The sequence below is a fragment of the Bos grunniens genome, chromosome 4 (genome assembly GCF_055505025.1).
Source record: "Bos grunniens cultivar Pamir isolate PY7600 chromosome 4, Bosgru_T2T1.0, whole genome shotgun sequence".
In the NCBI taxonomy this organism is placed as follows: Eukaryota; Metazoa; Chordata; class Mammalia; order Artiodactyla; family Bovidae; genus Bos; species Bos grunniens.
Window position 1 is genome coordinate 97,881,692 of NC_141168.1, and position 20,035 is coordinate 97,901,726.

Genomic DNA, 20,035 nt, shown 5'->3' on the forward strand with positions numbered 1-20,035 from the left:
TCCTCCTGGGGAGCCCAAGTCAAGAGCTGAAGTTCCTTTTATAAAAGATTACTTGAGAACAGAACCCAGCTTTTACCATATTTGCATTCCCTGGTCTCACCATTTTATATGGGACATATAGTCTGCTGTATAAAGTATTTCTGTGCTAGACTTGGATTGTTTTTTTTTTTTTTTCTCCAGGACCAGCAAGTCTCTGCCAATGCAGATTGATGGGGAACCATGGATGCAGACCCCATGCACTGTGAGTACAGAGTAATTAAAAGCTATTTCACTTTCCTGTTTGTTTCCCAGATATTATATCCTGGATAGCTAACTAATCATATACTCCTATAAGTAAATAATCACAATACCTAAGCTTTGGACCTATCTCCAAGAGCCTTTTTTGCTTTGTTTTTTGTTTTTTTATATGACAGAGCCATTGCATTCAGGTTTTAGGCAATATATGCCTTTGGCAATGATTGAGAGTTGAATGCTTATGTTAGCCAAAGTGTAATCTTTAGATACCATAGTTATCTATATATAACCACATATAACCACAGTTATAAACTGTGAAACTAAACAAATTTGTTAAGGTTTCTCTTAACCTTTCTTATAATTATTTCCAAATACCTTATAGGAAAAATATTTATGGGACCTTCAGACATTATTCTTCCTAAATGTATTACTCATCTCTTCTTTGCCTCCAGTTGGAATTTGAGAGCTTCCTTATCTATAGAAAGACTGCATTATAGTGTCTTTATGTGAGATATTATTTAATTCAGACATTTAGACCTCACTAAATTTCATTTTTAAGTGAATATTACATTTCAATAATATGTTAGGTGCTAATCTTGGCACTAAAAATAGAACTCTGATCACATAATAAAACATTGGAGTAATAAGAACATGAAATAGAATGTATTCAATAATATAATTGTCCTCAAGGAACTTACATTCTGATAATAGGAGATTAAGTAAATTAATAAATCAATAAATATAGAGAAACATGCATAATATAACTTTTGATTACAAGAGGTATGAAATATGATGAAGAGGAACTGAAGATGGAGTATGAAAAAGACTACTTTAGGTAAGTGTGTCTGGGAGGCCTTTTTCAAAGACGGATCCAAAAGCTCAGTGTGTTAAACAGTAAGAGGGATGGTGTGACCAAAGTTTCAGATGTGGGGTGAGAGTGTAAGAGGCAAAGTAGAAAAGATGGGCAGGAGACAGAGTAGAAAAAAATGATGGTGAACAATTAACATCCAATTCAGAGTACAATAGGAAGCTGCTGAAGGCTTTACGCATCATCTGATTTACATTTTTAAAGTTCACCTTAACTGCTGTGTGGAGAATGGATTGTGTTGAGTGGCAACTGGGACATAAGGTTCAACAAAGCACTCTGAGCTTGGACAGCAATAGTGGCTAGGAAGTGGGTGGATTTGAGGTACATTCTGGGGGTGAAAGAAGGAGAATTTGTTAAAGAGTTCCCTTGGGATGAGGGATAGGAATGAGGGAAGGAGATGAACCATGGAGGTAGCTGCCATCTGAGAATGACAGTACCCTTTACTCTGCAGTAAATCTAGTAATTCTATAAGAATGATGTAAGACAAACTTGTCAAAAAGTCTTTCGAGGATGGCAATTTCTTATGCCTTCTTATATCTCTGTACTTGATTCGAAGTATCTTTTAAGAAATTTCCTGTTCCTCCTTTTACCAGCATGTGTATATTTGCATCTTGTTTCTTATTCTTCACTCTCCCAGTGACCTTTACACCTTTACACTCACATGTATATTAAAGGTCCTGTTACTATTGTTGCCAGTGGTGGCAGTGATACACTGATTGTAGAGATGGGGATGGTGGTGGTCATGGTGAAGCCTGCGGTGATGGTAGTTTGATGATGTTGGTGCGAGTGCTGATGGCGGCCAGTGGTGGTCAAGGTGAACTGGCAGAGGTGCTATCAGTGTAGGCGGTGCTCGTGGTCAGGATGCAGGACGGTAGTGGCAGTGGTAATAGCAGTATTCTTGTTTTAATGAAAGGTCACTGGTCTTCAGTCTGGGTCACAAAAGAATAAATGAAAGACAGAGAAACCAAACAGCTTCCATGAGTACCCTGCATTGTTGTGGACTCTTCTCAGAGAGAAGGGAGATTTAGTCCCTGTGCCATGTTTTAAATCAAGAAAGATTAATGGCAACAGTAATCTCTAACATTTATTAAGCTTGTAGTTTGTGTCACTTGACCTGTATTGACACTTTGAATTCTCACAGAAAGCATATAATAAGCTTCATTTTATGGGTAAGACAGCTGAGGCAGACAAAGGTTAGTTTGCCTGATTCCACACATGCTAAGTGGCAGAGTAGAAGCTAAAATGCAGTTAGCCTGGCTCTACTGTCCAGCTCCTTCATGGCTGCTCCCCACCCTGGCTCTCCACCTGAGAGGGCCCCAGGCCATCCCAGTGGCCTGCCACACTACAGCATGACCTTTGCTATTAATAAATCACCTCTGCCTCTCCGCAGCCAACAGATGAAGTCTGTTATCTATTAAAATCTAATTAATATTTTATAATACATGTAGCATATTTCACACAAGCTTTTCTAATGACTCTTTTGTTAACTTTTCTCTCAAAGAATAACAAGATATTCATTTCAGCTATTAATTACCATGATCTAAACAATGGTTAAATTAGTAACAGGTTTTATATAATGTCTGCTTCAGTTTTCTCTCTGTGTAATTTCTCTTATTCATTTAAGACATTTATTGCAGTCTACACAGTGGGCCAAGAACTGTACTAGACTATGGCTCATTATTGTTATTTCACATTCTGGCATACCCTCTTTTTCCTAGAACCACATGGAAATCTGAACTTTAAATTTCATTTTAACTATAGAGAATATTTAGTATTCATAGCATTGGTATGGTTGGACCAAAGAGTGTTCTTTGCTTCACTTGAATAACACATTGTTCCTCTTACAGAACATCAAAATGATAGAATGTTCAAATTCTTTGCTGAATTTAAATATCCATAAGCTGATACTCAATTTATGAAGGGATTGCTCTAGATATAATTTTAGAGCATAGCAGAAGTTCTGCTTTTCTGTAAGCGAAATATTTAAAATAGAAAAGCAAATGACAAATAGGTCTTGATTCTTAAATCAATGAACACTTTTTAAAAACCAGAGTAATACAAATTCTGGAGATGGATGTGGTGATGGTTGCCCAATAGCATGAATGTACTTAGTGCAATTGAATTATATATTTTAAAATGATTACAGTGGTGAACTCTACATAACATATGTTGTACCACAATTAAAAAAAAAAGCAACTGAAAAAAATTAAGGTGATATTCACTTACAGATTTTACCAATTCTAAGTTCAACTATCAGGTCAGTGGGGGCGGGGGGCGGAAAGCAAGAGTTTAAAGCTATCTCTTCAAATGTATGCTTTGCAATTATTTTTATGATTATCAACTTACTATAAAGTAGTCAACAGAAACTTGTTAGTTATGCCTGTGTTCAGTTTTGTAAGAGTCAATGAGTTAATGGAGAACAGATTTTAACCGTTTAACAATTGTTGTTCAGTTGCCAAATCGTGTCAGACTCCTTGCGACCCCATGGACTGCAGCATGCCAGACTTCCCTGTCCCTTACCACCTCCCGGAGTTTGCCCAGGTTCATGTCTGTTGAATCAGTGATGCCATCCAACCATCTAATCTTCTGTTGCATAAGCATGACAAAGACACAGTTGATTCTAGAAGACATTATGTTGAAGCAGTTCATGAAGAGCCTTTCTTCAGGGTGGAGTCTAGAACTTAACTATGCTCCCCTTCCTATCTTCTTTCTTCCCAGTCCTTCTCCCTGAGGACTTGGAATATACTGACTTTGTAGTCAATATGTTCTCATTGTGGTAAGGAAAAAAAAGAATAGTTTCAATAGGAGAGAAGGGAGAGTAGTAATGTATGAGAGGTCATGCCCTAGGTCAGATTTCATATTGGATCTGCACACCCAGCCCTCCCACCCCAATTTATTACAAGTGATGGGTGCCTAATTTAAGTTTCATTAAGTGAGGAGCAACCATACTAAGCCTTAAATTCAATGTAACCAAAATGGACTCTTCATGCACCTTCTTCCATCTCCTCCCCACTCACTATTAATGACTTCTCCTTAAGTTCCTGAATTCCTATCCTTCCTTTTACCATATTGAGCTAGTGGAGCTCAGTGTTTGTTTCCTAAGCTAGAAATATGAGAGTCATCCTATACTTCTCTTCACACCCTAAAATTCAGTATCTGTGCACACTTGATCAAGTGTCATATTTCTGAGTCTTTTCTTTTAATCCCTACCACCATTGTCCTAGATTTGGCCCATTTCATTTCTCTCTCTCATGAGGTACCTCATCAGTCTTTCCCCTTCTCCATTTTTTTTTTTCCTATTTAAATCCATCCTTAACTTTTCTACCAAAATGATCACTGCTGCTGCTGCTGCTAAGTCGCTTCAGTCGTGTCCGACTCTGTGTGACCCCATAGATGGTAGCCCACCAGGCTCCCCCATCCCTGGGATTCTCCAGGCAAGAATACTGGAGTGGGTTGCCATGTCCTTCTCCGATGCATGAAAGTGAAAAGTGTAAGTGAAGTTGCTCAGTCATGTCCGACTCTTTGCGACCCCATGGACTGCAGCCTTCCAGGCTCCTCTGTCCACAGGATTTTCCAGGCAAGAGTACTGGAGTGGGGTGCTATATACTAATCTCACCCTGGCACTCTTCTAATTAAAACATTTAATTACTTTCTATCTGATAAAGTATAATTTGAATCAAGCTTCCTGTTTCATTGCAATCATCAATTACTTCTTTTTTATATTTTCATATACTTTGCTTTTGCCCAAATAAACTTTTCGTCTTCAGTTGAATTACACAACTCGTCTTTTGAGACTCGTTTCATGCGTCCACTCTTCCTTTTTTGAATATCAGCCCTCCCTTCATTCCATCTCATCTGTGATCCCTACTAGTCTGAAAACTCAGCCCCAGTGCTTTATGGCTTTATCAAAGAGCTACCAATGTTAAATTGAAATCATTGGGTTTTTGACTAGCTTCTTGGTAGACATAAGCTTACTGAGGTCTGACACTATGATTTTGGTCACCTCTCTACCTCCAGAGAATAACACTGTGCCTCACACACCATTAGCTGCCAACACCATGCGTATTTTGAGTTTGTGTTCCTTAACTAATTCTTGGAGAAGTATAACAATTTTAAAAAATGCTTTCTACTAAATCTTTCACTGAATATAATATAGGTTGGCTAGCAATTCATTCTCATACATTTCATATATACATACATGTAAAAGCTGGTAGGCTGCAGTCCATGGGGTCCCAAAGAGTCAGACATGACTGAGCGACTTCACTTTCACTTTTCACTTTCATGCACTGGAGAAGGAAATGGCAACCCACTCCAGTGTTCTTGCCTGGAGAATCCCAGGGACAGGGAGCCTGGCCGGCTGCCGTCTGTGGGGTCGCACAGAGTTGGACATGACTGAAGTGACTTAGCAGTAGCAGCAAAAGTTATTTTAAGTTATCTTTATTCATTACATTCTCAAAGCAAAGAATTTTGAATGTACCAGGAAGAAATACTTTCTTAACCTTAAAAGATTTAATCTGTTTCCTGATATAAGACAATTAAATTTCTTGGGCCACTTCCTTCTGTATTATCAATTATGTATTCATTTTACACATTGTATAGGCTGCGTTCTATTAATATGTTGAAATATTAATAGTCATATGTGAATTATTACTTGTGTTACTTTTATGAAAAGTGATGCCAAAGAGGTTGTAATGCAGTATCACTCTGGGCGCTTTGTGTATGATTAATTCAGAAAGGATGCCTGAAACTTTCTTCCATGTGGTAGAGGATGGGAAGGAAGTCAGGAACACATCATGAACTAAATGGTGAAATGACCACAGGTGAAATATGAAGGTGATAGCTGAAGTCAAGGCAACTTCTAGTGAAGGCCTTTACAAGTATTTTGGTCCTGTTTTGCCTATTTTAAATATACTCCTTTGTATGATGATTCTCAGGACTCTGACCCACTTGCCCAATCTCAGCCTCTAATATTAAATACCTTCAACACTCAACTCAGCTCTGACTCGGTAGTCAGGCAATCCCTGCCAAGCCTGGTAGTCTTGCTTCGTGATCCCTAGTATTTGTGTGACACATACTTGCTCACTGAGTGCCCATGAACCAACTCCCTCCTTCAGTCCCCATTTCCACTGTGTGGGCCATTCTGTAAGATGCTGTTTTCTGGCTTGCATGCCAGTTTCCTTCTCTGGCTCTAGCATCTAATTGATTCAGACATTGGCTAGTTGCCTCGCCTTTGCCTGCCCCCTCTCTTAGGAAGGTTGGATCTTTTTCCTACAGCCCTAAACACTGAAGTTACTTGGAGTTTGTCTTCATTTTGACACTTGTTTTTGTAAAGAGAATATATTCAGAACAGTTTTAAAATGCAAACTCTTTAAAGGAGAAACAGAGTTTTGGAGCCTATTAAATTTTATTGATGTGCTTGTTGTAATTATTTAAAATAATCATAATTTTAAAGTGTTATTTTATCTGAAACCATTTGCTGAAATACAAATTAATCTCAGGACATTAAGAAAGAAAGCACAAATTTTATAAATGTAAGATTTTCCAGTTCCAGGAATTTAGTGATATGTAGATGAAGGCTAATTAAATTTCAAAATATTTAGATGTCATTAAGATGTTTGGAAGAAACCATAGTAATACTGTTTAACATTATTTAGCATCACTTACCAGTTTCTGTCCTGTATATTCATATTTTTATTTGATCCTCAAAACAACCCTAAGAAGTCAGTAAAGTTATTGTAACTCCTATGTGTGTGCTCAGTTGCTCAGTCATGTCCAACTCTTTGCAGCCCCATGGACTGTAGCCCACCAGGCTTCTCTGCCCATGGAATTTTCCAGGCAAGAATACTGAAATAGGTTGCCATTTCCTACTCCCGAGGATCTTCTTGACCTGTGGATCAAACCCATGTCTCCTGCACCTCTTGTATTGGCAGGAGGCTTCTTTACCGGTACACCACCTGGGAAACCATACCATATCATAAATTAAACAATTAAAACCTGAAACAGATAAGCCAACCACTTTGTTCAAGGCCACACAATTAGAGGCAGTCAGTGGGCTCTAATGCTTTTTCCCTTAATTATGAGATTTTGCCACCTCACTCAGTTGCTTGTATTAGTAGTCAATTACAGCTTATCGTTTATAACAGAATTCAGTTCTTTTTCACCTTGTTTACATTTTCCTCTTTGTTTAATACATTATTTAATGTATTAAATAGTGTAGCCAAAGCCATCCATCTGATTGCCAGAATTGCTACTGAGCAACATAGTTATGATCATCCAACTTCCTGATCTCAAAGTTCACTGCCTCTTCATTTCTTACAGCATAGAGTTCAGTGTCCTTGTCACGTCATTAAATCACTCTCCCAAGGCTTCCATCTGCCAACTATACTTCGTCAGGACCACTCTCCAAAGGCTTTCTATTCATACTGCTTAATTATGTACCTAAAGTCTCCATCCCTTATTTTGTGGTTTAGAAATAGACACATTCTTCTTGCCTTCAAGCATGCTCACAGGGAATCTAGTTTCTTCTAACAGTTCTCTAGGACTCATTTAATCTTTCCTATGGTTTATTATTTTGCCTGAATTAATTATCCTGTGCTGTTGGGATATGTATATTTTTATATGTTACTTTAAAATCTTTCTGGAAAGCAATAGAATATAAATGCACATATACCAAAAATAAAATAAGATCTTTTCCTTCAATGGCAAGCTTAGCATCAATTTCCTCATGAAACCTTTTAAACTCCGTATCTATCTGAAATAAACTGATTCTTTGCACTCCTGTGACTCTCTATTGATATTTTCTATTGATATTGTCCAGTTCTTCTGACTTAATTGTAAGCATTTTATGATTTCACCTTCACTTCCTCCTCATACCTCACTTACATAATATGGTTTCTGATGCAAAGTCCATATTTGAATTATTGCTCTGCAAAATGTAATGCATCATTTTTCCAAGGCTTCTTTCAAGAATTTTTTTTTTCCTTTGTCTTGACTCTTCAGTGTTTTAATTTTGATGAGTCTGGTCATGGATTTCTTTGAACTTATTCTTGTTTTGGTTTCTCTGAACTTCATGAATCTGCAGGTTTATGTCTTTGGCCACATTGGGAAGTTTTCAATCATTATTTCTTCAAATATTGACTTAAGCCCACAGTCTTTCTCCTTTCCTTCTAAACTCTGATGACATGTTTTAGATATTTATATAGTATCTCAATATCTGAGCCTTAGTTAATTTTTTCCTTCCTCTTTGTTCTTTCTATTCCTCATACTAGATAATATCTATTCACCTATATTCAAGCTCACTGACTTTTTCCTCCCTTATCTCCATGCTGTTCTTGAGCCCATGCAGTTAACTTTTATTTTGGTCATTGATTTTTTTTCTGTTGAAAATTCAGTTCTCTATGTTAGGCTTCATAAGGTCAAATCTATGCATATACTCCTCAGGGGAAAACTCAGGGGATCATATACAACTTTAACAGATAGTCTTTTTGAGGTCCTCTCCACTCCAGGATCTCCTTGATGGTTTTTGACTCCCAGGGCTCCTCTGATTATAAATACAAGGCTTTCGTTTCTCTGCATTGCCATGTACTTCTTCATATAGCTCCTGCCTCCAGGGCCCTGTAGTAAGGGGATAAAGAGAGAAAAAATCAGTAGATATTTGCCCATGATTTGAGGATCATAGTTTCATGGACCAGGGAGAGCGTCACTGGAGCTGTAGGCACCTGCCACTGCTATGGAATTCCCAGGTGACTGGGGTCGGAGAGATTGAGGCGGCGAGGGGAGGGGCGAAATGAAGCAAGATACCTCTCTCACCCGCTCTGACCTCTCCCGACAGGTCATTCATTTCCTACCCCTTGAACCAGAAACACAGGGATTTTGGATGGAGCTCTCCATCTGTACTTGTTGTACAGTTCCAAGTGTTAAGCCACATTTAACTCCAGACTGATAAATATGAGAGGGGAGGAAAAAAACAGGAAGATGTCACTGGTTCAGGGACACGCCCTGCTCTGGTTTCCTTCCCCAGTCTACCTACTGTTGCTTGCTTCTCAGCAGTCCATGCTTAGCTGTGCCGTGCGTTCTGTGCAGGGTGTGTAGTTGCCTTCAGTGGGACAGTCACGGAATGTGCTTACTTCTTTTTTGACTAGAACAGAAAACACCACCCCTCTCCTTAGATTTTGTATTTGGCTGTATTGAGCTCTGCATGAATAGTCCCCATAAAATTGGTATATTATTAGCCAGAAGTACCTATCTGCCAACTTCAGATTTCACAGTATATTCCCCACTTACACGTATTTTACAAAAATTCTAAATAAATCTCAGTTCAGTTCAGTCGCTCAGTCGTGTCCGACTCCTTGCAACCCCAGGAATTGCAGCACGCCAGGCCTCCCTGTCCATCACCAACTCCCGGAGTTGGTGATGGACACTCACTCAGACTCATGTCCATCGAGTCAGTGATGCCATCCAGCCATCTCATCCTCTGTCGTCCCTTTCTCCTCCTGCCCCCAATCCCTCCCAGCATCACAGTCTTTTCCAACAAGTCAGCTCTTCACGTGAGAGCTTCAGCATCATTCCTTCCAAAGAAATCCCAGGGCTGATCTCCTTCAGAAAGGACTGGTTGGATCTCCTTGCAGTCCAAGGGACTCTCAAGAGTCTTCTCCAACACCACAGTTCAAAAGCATCAATTCTTCGGTGCTCAGCCTTCTTCACAGTCCAACTCTCACATCCACACATGACCACTGGAAAAACCATAGCCTTGACTAGACAGACCTTTGCTGGCAAAGTAATGTCTCTGCTTTTCAATATGCTGTCTAGGTTGGTCATAAATCTCAGAAGTGCTCTAAACCTTGAATCATAAATCTTATTCTTTATGAGAAAACTTCTTCAATTTTCTTCCATTCCTGTGTCCTGCATTTAAGCAGAGATCACATTTACCTTGTCACTTGAGTAAAAGTAATCAACCAAAAAGACAGATTTTCTACCCTCCCATACAAATAAAGGTAAGTTTTAGGTATTTGTCTAGACAGTAATGATGTGGATGACCATATGAGGGTTTTTTTTTTTTTTTTAGATTACTTCATGTGTAGGTAAACATGTTTTATAGACTGTTGCAAGTAAGTTATGTGATTTTATGGGAGGGTTTTAGACTGTGGCAGTGAGGTTAGGTGAATGTTTGAGGTCATGAAGTAAAGAATTATAAAACTGGGACTATTTCTTATTTTTTCTAGTCTCATCATCAGTTCATTGGGCTTATTTGCCTAAGGATAAAAGTTCAAAGAGGAGAAAATAGAAGGCCTCTGAAATTTTTGTAATGCACAGTAGTGGGTAAAGGAGTGCAGGTGTAAAACAAAGAGCCAGGCGGTGAGATTTTCTCAGGCAGCTTCTGACCACTGCAAACCAAGCAGAGGGCACCTACATAGAGAAGCAAATTGCATAGTTTTAAGAAGAGAGATTGTTTTAATGGCCCTTTCAGCCCACTTGTAAAGTTGAATATCATGAAAATCCTTTCTGCTTGGGGATACCATTTAAATGAGAATTTCATGTGATATTATATTAGAAAATACAATACTATCAGGTGGATTGTTTTTGTTCAGTTGCTAAGTCATGTACCCCATGGACTGCCAGGCTCCTCTGTTCTCTGCTGTCTCCCGGAGTTTACTCAAACTCATGCCCTTTGAGTGGGTGAGGCTATACAGCCATCTCTTCCTTTGCCACCTCCTTTTCCTTTTGCCTTCAGTTTTTTCCAGCATCAGGGTCTTTTCCAATGAGTCGGCTCTTCTTGTCAACTGACCAAAGTATTGGAGCTTCAGTATCACTCCTTCCAATGAATATCCAGGGTTGATTTCCTTTAGAAGTGTCTGGTTTGATATCCTTACTGTCCAAGGGGCTCTCGAGAGTCTTCTGCAACACCACAGTTCAAAAGCATACATTCTTCAGTACTTAGCCTTCTTTATGGTCCAACTTTCACATCCATATATGACTACTGGAAAAACCATAGCTTTGACTAGACGAACCTTTGTTGGCAAAGTGATGTCTCTACTTTTTAATATTCTGTCTAGGTCTGTCATAGCTTTCCTTCCAAGGAGCAAGTGTCTTTTAATTTCATGGCTCTAGTCACCATCTGCAGTGATGTTGGAGCCAAAAAATATCAAGTCTGTCACTGTTTCCACTGTTTCCCCATCTATTTGCCATGAAGTGATGAGACTGGATGCCATGATCTGCATTTTTTGAACGTTGAGTTTTAAGCCAGCTTTTTCACTCTCCTCTTTCACCTTCATCAAGAGGCTATTTAGTTCCTCTTCGCTCTCTGCCATTAGAGTGGTGTCATCTGCATATCTGTAGCTGTTGATGTTTCTCCTGGCAATCTTGACTCCAGCTTGTAAGTTGTCTAGCCCGACATTTCACATGATATACTATGCATAGAAGTTGAATAAGCATGGTGACAATATACAGCTTTGACATACTCCTTTCCCAGTTTGGAACCAGTTCCATGTTGGATTCTAACTGTTGTTTCTTGACCTGCATACAGGTTTCTCAGGAGGCAGGTAAGATGGTCTGTTACTCCTATCTTTTTAAGAATTTTCCAGTTTGTTGTGGTCCACACAGTCAAAGGCTTTAGTATAGATGTCTTTCTGGAATTCCCTTGTTTTCTCCAAGATTCAGTAGATGTTGGCAATTTGACCTCTAATTCCTGTGCCTTTCCTAAACTCAACTTGTACATCTGGAAGTTCTTGGTTCATGTATTGCTAAGGCCTAGCTTGAAGGATTTTGAGCATAACCTTGCTAGCATGTGCAATGAGTGCAATTGTATGGTAGTTTGAACATTCTTTGCCACTGTCTTTCTTTGATATTGGATCACTTGTTTCCATTCTTTATGTGCTTAGACCTCTCTCTGGATTACCAAAGATATAATAAATATTTTTAAAGGCAAATCATGACCAGAAGCTACTAAAGTCTAAATATAAACAGTCCATGAAAAGATTTATGGGGAGAATGGGGCAAATTTGAGAGACTGGCATCCATAACTAAGTCCACTTCTCTAGCCCATTTGCAGAAATTCAAAGTAGTCTGAGGTTAAAAATATTTTTCATTCCTTGAAAATAGTGTTTTATGTTATTTTCATAAGGAGGGGAGGAAAAAGTTGCTTAGAAATAGTATAGCAAAATACCTGTATCCCAATGGGTAGAAAACAGAAATAAAAACCAGAATCTGGGGTTTCATATTTGTTGTATTGGTGACCTCTGGACTTCAGAGAATTGCTTACTTGTGGAACTGTTTCTTTATTACTAAAACCAGCTGCCTACAAATTATGACAGTACTGGAGGGTTGTTGAAAATTAGTTTGTATCTCATTTGTCAACACTAAAAAAGTATTATTTTCTAGTGTTTATTAGTTTTGTTATAACCAATAATACACATGGATTTTATTCTTTTTCAGTGTTTAGACTAACTTCCTTGTTATTCTGAGTCATACAGGGAGAGAAAATAGTTAAACTCATGGTATTTTGTGTTGGGATAGTATTTGACATCTTTTTGAGATTTAGCCAAGGTGTTAATAGAAAATATAGCAGTGATTTTTACTGTTTTCCTGTAATCATTTACAGATAAACTCATATTGGAAAGGATATCACTTCACCATAATATTTAGCATCTTTAGTAATTATATAAAAGGAAAATTATATTCAAAGTCATGCAGAATAGAGTAGTGCATGAAAATGCAGATCGCCTAACTCTTGAATCTCCCAAGACCCTTGCATTGTCTATTAGATTGAAATAATATTAAATAATAGTTGTGGCACCCCACTCCAGTACTCTTGCCTGGAAAATCCCATGGACGGAGGAGCCTCGTAGGCTGTATGTAGTCCATGGGGTCGTGAAGAGTCGGACACGACTAAGCGACTTCCCTTTCACTTTTCACTTTCATGCATTGGAGAAGGAAATGGCAACCCACTCCAGTGTTCTTGCCTGGAGAATCCCAGGGATGGGGGAGCCTGGTGGGCTGCCGTCTATGGGGTCGCACAGAGTCGGACACAACTAAAGTGACTTAGAAGCAGCAATGCATCAGGTTGACTTCCTGGGAAGTTTTATTTTGAAAAATTGATAAGAAAATTAGTTTCTCATTCAAAGTTACCCAGCTATTGTAACTTGACACTTGCTGCCTTAGCAGATACACCATTTTTAAGGAATCTTAAGTGGTTCTAATGGGCTTACTTTAGAAAAGGGAAAAAGTAGACAAGGTTATGTGTATTTTTGGTGCTAAAAGGAAAGAGGTAACCCATAAACTATCAGTAGGAAAATTGTTAATAGGTGGGTGTACACCTGAAAATTACTATTTACTTAATATTTAAACATAAAATAAGGATGAACCTTAAGATTCTTCATTTGTTATGGGTATAAATCTTGGCATTTTGAGGAAAAGAAAATTAGCTATTAATAACAGTCTTCTGTCATCTTGAGACACAGTTGGATAATCAGGTGGCTGTTCTTGTGGGCATACTTTTTAAGGTATGAGTGGTAGTAAGACTCCAAAAGCAGTTAAATAGAACATAAACTAAAAGCATCCTTTTACCTAAAACTTCACTGGTAAATGCTCTTGCATAGATTTACATTTCTAAGCCTCTTCCCCCCCGCAAAGACTAGCATGTTAGTGTTTAGTGGCATTATTTTGTGTGTTCCCCTGTTACTTATGCATTAATTAGTTTTGTTTACCTGTGCATAATTTTTCCCTAATTTCACAACAGTTGTTGTTTTTGTAATTGACAATGCAATTTACTGCATGTATGCTTTCTGGCCTGCAAACAAAGATGTTAAGGTGTAGAGCACCAACCTCTTCATCTTAGATTGGTTAAAAAAAAAAAAAAAAAAAAGATTGGTTGTGACTAATTTCCAATTAATTTGCGGTAGTTACAGGGAACAAAACAATTGCACCTACTAATTAAAATTTAAAATATTCCAAAGTGTCATCTTTAGGTGTCTGTGGAATATATAATTCCCATTTTGGTTCATTGCTGGATCTGTAACATCCGTGAGCTTGACAGCTCTATTAATTTAAAGTCTCAGTAATACCTATTAGTACAAAACATGAAAAAACTACCATTAATCATTTATTTTAATTTTGCAGCTCTGTCATTTTCTCAGTATGTTTTAAAATTATGATGACACCATAATGTGCACAAATCGACCTGGGTGAAGGGAAAACAGATCGCTCTACTTAGGAGAGATACTGAAGTACATTGTTAGAGCTTAATTGATGCCAAACTGATTAGATTTGCTTGCATTTTGCACAAAATTATTTTAAACATATTTAAGCATGTATAAATATTTTAAACATGTTTAAATATTTTAAACATTAAAAATATTTTAAACATTTTCTTCCTGAATTGTATTTTAAAAATGATCCCAAACGAGTTATGTTTACAATTAGACTTACACCTTTTTATAGTTCTTTAATACATTCTACTTAAATATTGTTAAATAAACCCACATTGTTCTTTTATTCTTCATTTTGAAACCTGAATTAATCTACACTGTTTCAATTTAGAAAAGTTCATTTCTGCTTAGCTCGAAGATAATAGTATCTTTCATAGATATGTTCTTGGATAGGAACTCCAAACCCAAAGTGGACACAAATGTCCAAAGACATGAAAGGGCAGAAATTGAGATAAGAAATATATATGTACATAATACCTTATGCATTTGTATTGATGTGATCTGGGACTGTTGAACATGCTAAAAGTGATGGAATTATATGCACTCAACAGAATTTTGTCATTAGCTTTCTAAAGGACCAGTAGATATTTATATTTAAATCTGGTTCAAAATTAAATATATTTCTGTAGAATGGGTAAAGTTAGTAAGTCTCTTAATTGATGGGCATTGTTGTACCAATAAATAAGTTTGATTTTTTTCTTTCCAAAGCAGTCAGAGATCTCTTTTTTGGATACAAACTATAGCTTCATTAGGCCTGAACCTGATCTTTCTCCCTTGTGAAAGACTTTATCTAGTTCTTCATTTCTTCTGATTTTGTGCATTAAAAATTAGAAACTATGGCTAACATATTCTAAACTTTTCCTCAAAATGTAACATACAGTATTGCTAAAAGTTTTCAAGAGTAAACCTTCTTTATCCATGAACAGGGCACAGTATTTCATAGAAATAGTCCCAAGATGGGTTACTAATTTCGAATAAAAATTTTAATTAAAAACTTAATAAAATACACTGAATAAAATTTAATCATTCATTGTTTTTATTTCCTTGAATAGTCAGAACACAGTTGCACATGTCTTATTTGAGGAGATTTTTTAAAAAGAGAGGATTTTAAAATATTACACACATCAGATCAGATCAGATCAGTTGCTCAGTCGTGTCCGACTCTTTGCGGCCCCATGAATCGCAGCACGCCAGGCCTCCCTGTCCATCACCAACTCCCAGAGTTCACTCAAACTCATGTCCATCGAGTCAGGGATGCCATCCAGCCATCTCATCCTCCGTCGTCCCCTTCTCCTCCTGCCCCTAATCCCTCCCAGAATCACAGTCTTTTCCAATGAGTCAACTCTTCGCGTGAGGTGGCCAAAGTACTGGAGTTTTAGCTTTAGCATCATTCCTTCCAAAGAAACCCCAGGGCTGATCTCCTTCAGAATGGACTGGTTGGATCTCCTTGCAGTCCAAGGGGCTCTCAAGAGTCTTCTCCAACACCACAGTTCAAAAGCATCAATTCTTCGGCGCTCAGCTTTCTTCACAGTCCAACTCTCACATCCATACATGACCACAGGAAAAACCATAACCTTGACTAGACGGACCTTTGTTGGCAAAGTAATGTCAAATTCATGTGACTTCTTGTATTTGCTTTATTGTAGTAGTAGGGAACAAAACTTGCAATATCTCCTAGGTATGTCTGTACCACACAGTTTCGTTCCCTACTACTACAATAAAGCAAATACAATAAGTCACATGATTTTTTTTTTTTTTTTTGGTTTCCTAGTGCTTGTATGTTACGTTTACCATATACTGTAGTCTATTAAATGTATGATAGCACTTTTCTAAAATAGAAAGTGTAAACCTAAATTAAAAAAAAAAACCACGCAACTTACATTTGATCCTTCAGTGAGTCATAATTTTTTTGCTAGAGAAGGGTCTTACCTGGTTGTTGACATCTGCTAACTGATCAGGGTGGTGGCTGCTGAAGATTGGGTGGTTGTAGCAGTTTCTTAAAATAAGACAACAATGAAGTTTGCTGCATCAATTCTTCCTTTCCCCAGTCGATTCCTCTGTAGCATCAGTGCTGTTTGACAGCATTTTACCTACAAGAGAACTCGTTTCAAAACTGGGGTCAGTCCTCTCAAACCCTGCCACTGCTTTATCAACTAAATTTATGTAATCTTCTGAGCCCTTTGTTGTCATTTCAATGCTCTTTACACAATATCCAGCAGGAGTAGATTCCATCTCAAGAAACTACTTTTTTTGCCCATCCACAAAAGCACCTCCTCATATGTGGAATTTTTATCGTGAGATTACAGCAATTCAGTCATATCTTCAGGTTCCACTTCTAATTCTTGTTCTCTTGTTATTTTCACCACATCTATAGTTACTTCCTCCACTGATGTCTTGAACCCCTTAAAGTCATACATGAGGGTTGAATCAACTTCTTTCAGACTCCTGCAGTGCTGATATTTTGACCTCTTCCCGTGAATCAAGAATGTTCTTAACAATGTCTAGAATGGTAAATCCTTCCCAGATGGTTTTCTGTTGACTTCACCTAGATCCATCAGAGGAATCACTATGTGTGGCAGCTATCACCTAACAAAATGTGTTTCTTAAATAAAGTCAAAATTAATTCTTGATCCATGGACTGTAGAGTAAATATTGTGTTGGCAGGCAAGAAAACAACATTAATCTCATTGTATATCTCCATCAGAGCTCTTCAATGACCAGGTGCATTGGCAATGATATTTTGAAAGGAATCTTTTTTTCTGAGCACTCCATCTCAACAATGGGCTTAAAATATTCATAAACCATGTTATAAACAGATGTGCTATCATTTAGGCTTTGTTCTTTCATTTATATAGCACAGGCGCAGTAGATTTGGCATAATTCTTAAGCATCCTAGGATTTTCAGAATGGTAAATGAGCACTGGCTTCAACTTAAAATCACCACCTGAATTAGCCTCTAACAAGAGAGTCAGCCTGTCCTTTAAAGTTTTGAAGCCGAGCATTGACTTCTCCTCTCTAGCTATGAGTACTGACCCCTGGTGGCTCAGTGCTAATCTGCTTGTAATTCAGGAGACCTGGGTTCAACCCCTGGGTTGGGAAGATCCCCTGGAGAAGGGAATGGCAACCCACTCCAGTGTTCTTGCCAGGGAAATCCCATGGAGTTTGGTGGACTACAGTCCATGGGGTTGCAAAGAGTTGGACACAATGGACATGAGTCTGAGTGAACTCCGGGAGTTGGTGATGGAATCGTGCTATGATTCATGGAGTCGCAAAGAGTCGGACATGACTGTGCTACTGAACTGAACTGAGCTACTAACATTTTCGCTTTCTCTAGCTGACATCTTCTTCCCATATAAGGCTGTTTTGTATGCATTGAAAACCTATTGTTGAATGTTGCCACCTTAATTAATTGTCTTAGCTAGATCTTCTGGATAGTTTGCTGTAGCTTCTCCATCAGCACTTTCTGCTTCACCTCATACTGTTTTGTAATGGAGATGACTTCTTTCATTAAACCTCCTGAACTAAGCTCCGTTAGCTTCAAACTTTTAAAGTTTCCTCATCTCCCTCAGCCTCCATAGAACTGTGGAGAGTTAGGGCCTTGCTCTTTATCAGACTTTGGCCTAAGGGAATGTTATGGCTGATTCAGCCTTCTATCAAACCATGGAACCTTCTCCATCTCGACAATAAGGCTGTTTTGCATTCTTATCATTCTTGTGTTGACTGGGGTAGCATTTTTGGTTTCCTTCAAGAACTTTTTCTTTGCAATCACAACTTAACTGTTCGACACAAGAGGCCTCGCTTTTGGCTTGACTCAGCTTTTGACATGCCTTCCTCACTCACCTTAATCATTTCTAGATTTTGATTTAAAGTGAGAGATGTATGACTCTTCCTTTCATTTGAACATTTTGAGGCCATTGTAGGGTTATTATTTGGCTAAATTCCAATATTGTAGTGCTCAGGGAATAGGGAGGCCTGAAATGTGGGAGAGAGATGGAGGAATGGCCAGTCACTGGAGCAGTTTAAACACACAAAATTTATCTATTAAGGTTGCCATCTTATATGGGTACAGTTCATGGTGCCCTACAGCAATTAAAATAATAACATCAAAGATTACCTAGCACAGATCATCACAACAAATAGAATAATAATGAGAAAGTTGGAAACATTGTGATAGTTGCCCAGATGTGACACAGATACATGAAATGAATGAAGACTGTTGGGAAATTGCGTGAATTGTGTGCATTGACTTGCTTGACGTGAGGTTGTCACAAGTTTACAGTTTGTATTAAAAAAATTACCTAATATCTGCAAAGCAGAATAAAATGAAGTGCAGGAAGTATGCCTGTACATTGCTTTATCCATGTGACAATTTGCTATGTGAAAAGACCACAGAAAAGAAGATATATAAAATATTATTCATGAAAAGTAGAATCTCAAATTGTGAATATTGTTAATATTCTCCAGTTGCAGTCAAGGAGAAATATTTTATTGTTTTGTTCTTTTTTAAAATTTTTGCTTTTTTCCAATATGATCAAATATTTGGAGAGACCCTTGAAAAAGAAAAATAGTTTCTAGGTTAAGTTGTGGTATCATTTTTCTGCAAAGACATGAAAATTATAAAAACATTTTTTTTAATGTCATTGACCTTCCTGGCTACCAGCTTATAATAATGAAATAAAATGAAAACCAAATTTATATCTTAAAAGAGATTTCAAACCCAGGTATGAATATTTCCTCTGCTGTTTGGACAAATAGCCCATCACTTTCAGGAGAAAGTTTCTCTTTTCTTATTGCCATACCTATTTAAAATTCCTGTGAATTTAATCAGCAAGTAAACCTCTCAAACCCATTCTTTTAGAGATTTTATTGTAAATCTCCACAGTGATTTCTTTGAGGTTGATGTTAGATCAAAGACTTTGACATTAAACTTGGAAATTACTATCATTCCAGAAAATAATGGCTGGAATCATAAAGAAGCTGGCACAGGGATTTTAGAAAATTGTTACGTTTCATTGCTTTGCTTTTTGGCAGTTATGGACCTGAAAAATTTAGCATGCTCTTTATTCCCACTGTCATATGGCTCAGCTACACGCATGAATTCAAAATGGTTTCCATTATTGGAAAGAGACACTCTTATTCCAGAATCAAGCTAGGTAACTTTTAATGTTCCAGATAATTGCTAAATTAAGCTCTCTCTGCAGATATTTTATGGCATTTATTTTGCTCTGAAAACCCCATTCATTTTTAAGGTAGCTGAAGAAATCCAGTGATAATAAATTCTTAAAGAGATGAATCAGGAAAAGAAAATTTTGGCTAAATGCAGGGGGAATATTTAAAAAGGAAAATCCTACCTTCTGAGATAATTTCTAAGAAGCACAATATTATTAAGCCCACCCTGGTGCAAAGCAATAAAGAGATTAAACATTGAAGCCAAATTTGATCAGTTGATCTGTTACTAAAATTGGGAAAGCTAGTATATATTCTAATTCAGAATTTTCACAGAATAAATTATGAATGGTGGCACTCAGTATAGCAAAGAGATGCCATATGAGACTATTTCCACTTTTATTCATCTTTTAGCTTGTTGTTGTTTAGTCACTAAGTCATGTCTGACTGTGACCCCGTGGACTGTAGCCTGCCAGGTTTCTCTGCCCATAGAATTTCCCAGTTAAGAATACTGGAGTGGGTTATAGTTTCTTTCTCCAGGGGATCTTCCTGACCCAGGGATTGA

At 37.7% G+C, this 20,035-nt stretch overlaps 1 protein-coding gene across 9 annotated transcripts in view; it reads left to right on the forward strand.

Moving 5' to 3' along the window:
* The window catches only part of DGKB (diacylglycerol kinase beta), a 1,123,143-nt gene that overhangs the window by 1,085,982 nt on the left and 17,126 nt on the right, over window positions 1-20,035 (forward strand). For all 9 annotated transcript variants that reach the window (XM_086397581.1, XM_086397582.1, XM_086397586.1 and 6 more), the window contains one exon: window positions 181-241. In XM_086397581.1, the coding sequence (XP_086253707.1) occupies window positions 181-241 (61 nt within the window). The remainder of the gene's footprint in view (window positions 1-180; window positions 242-20,035) is intronic.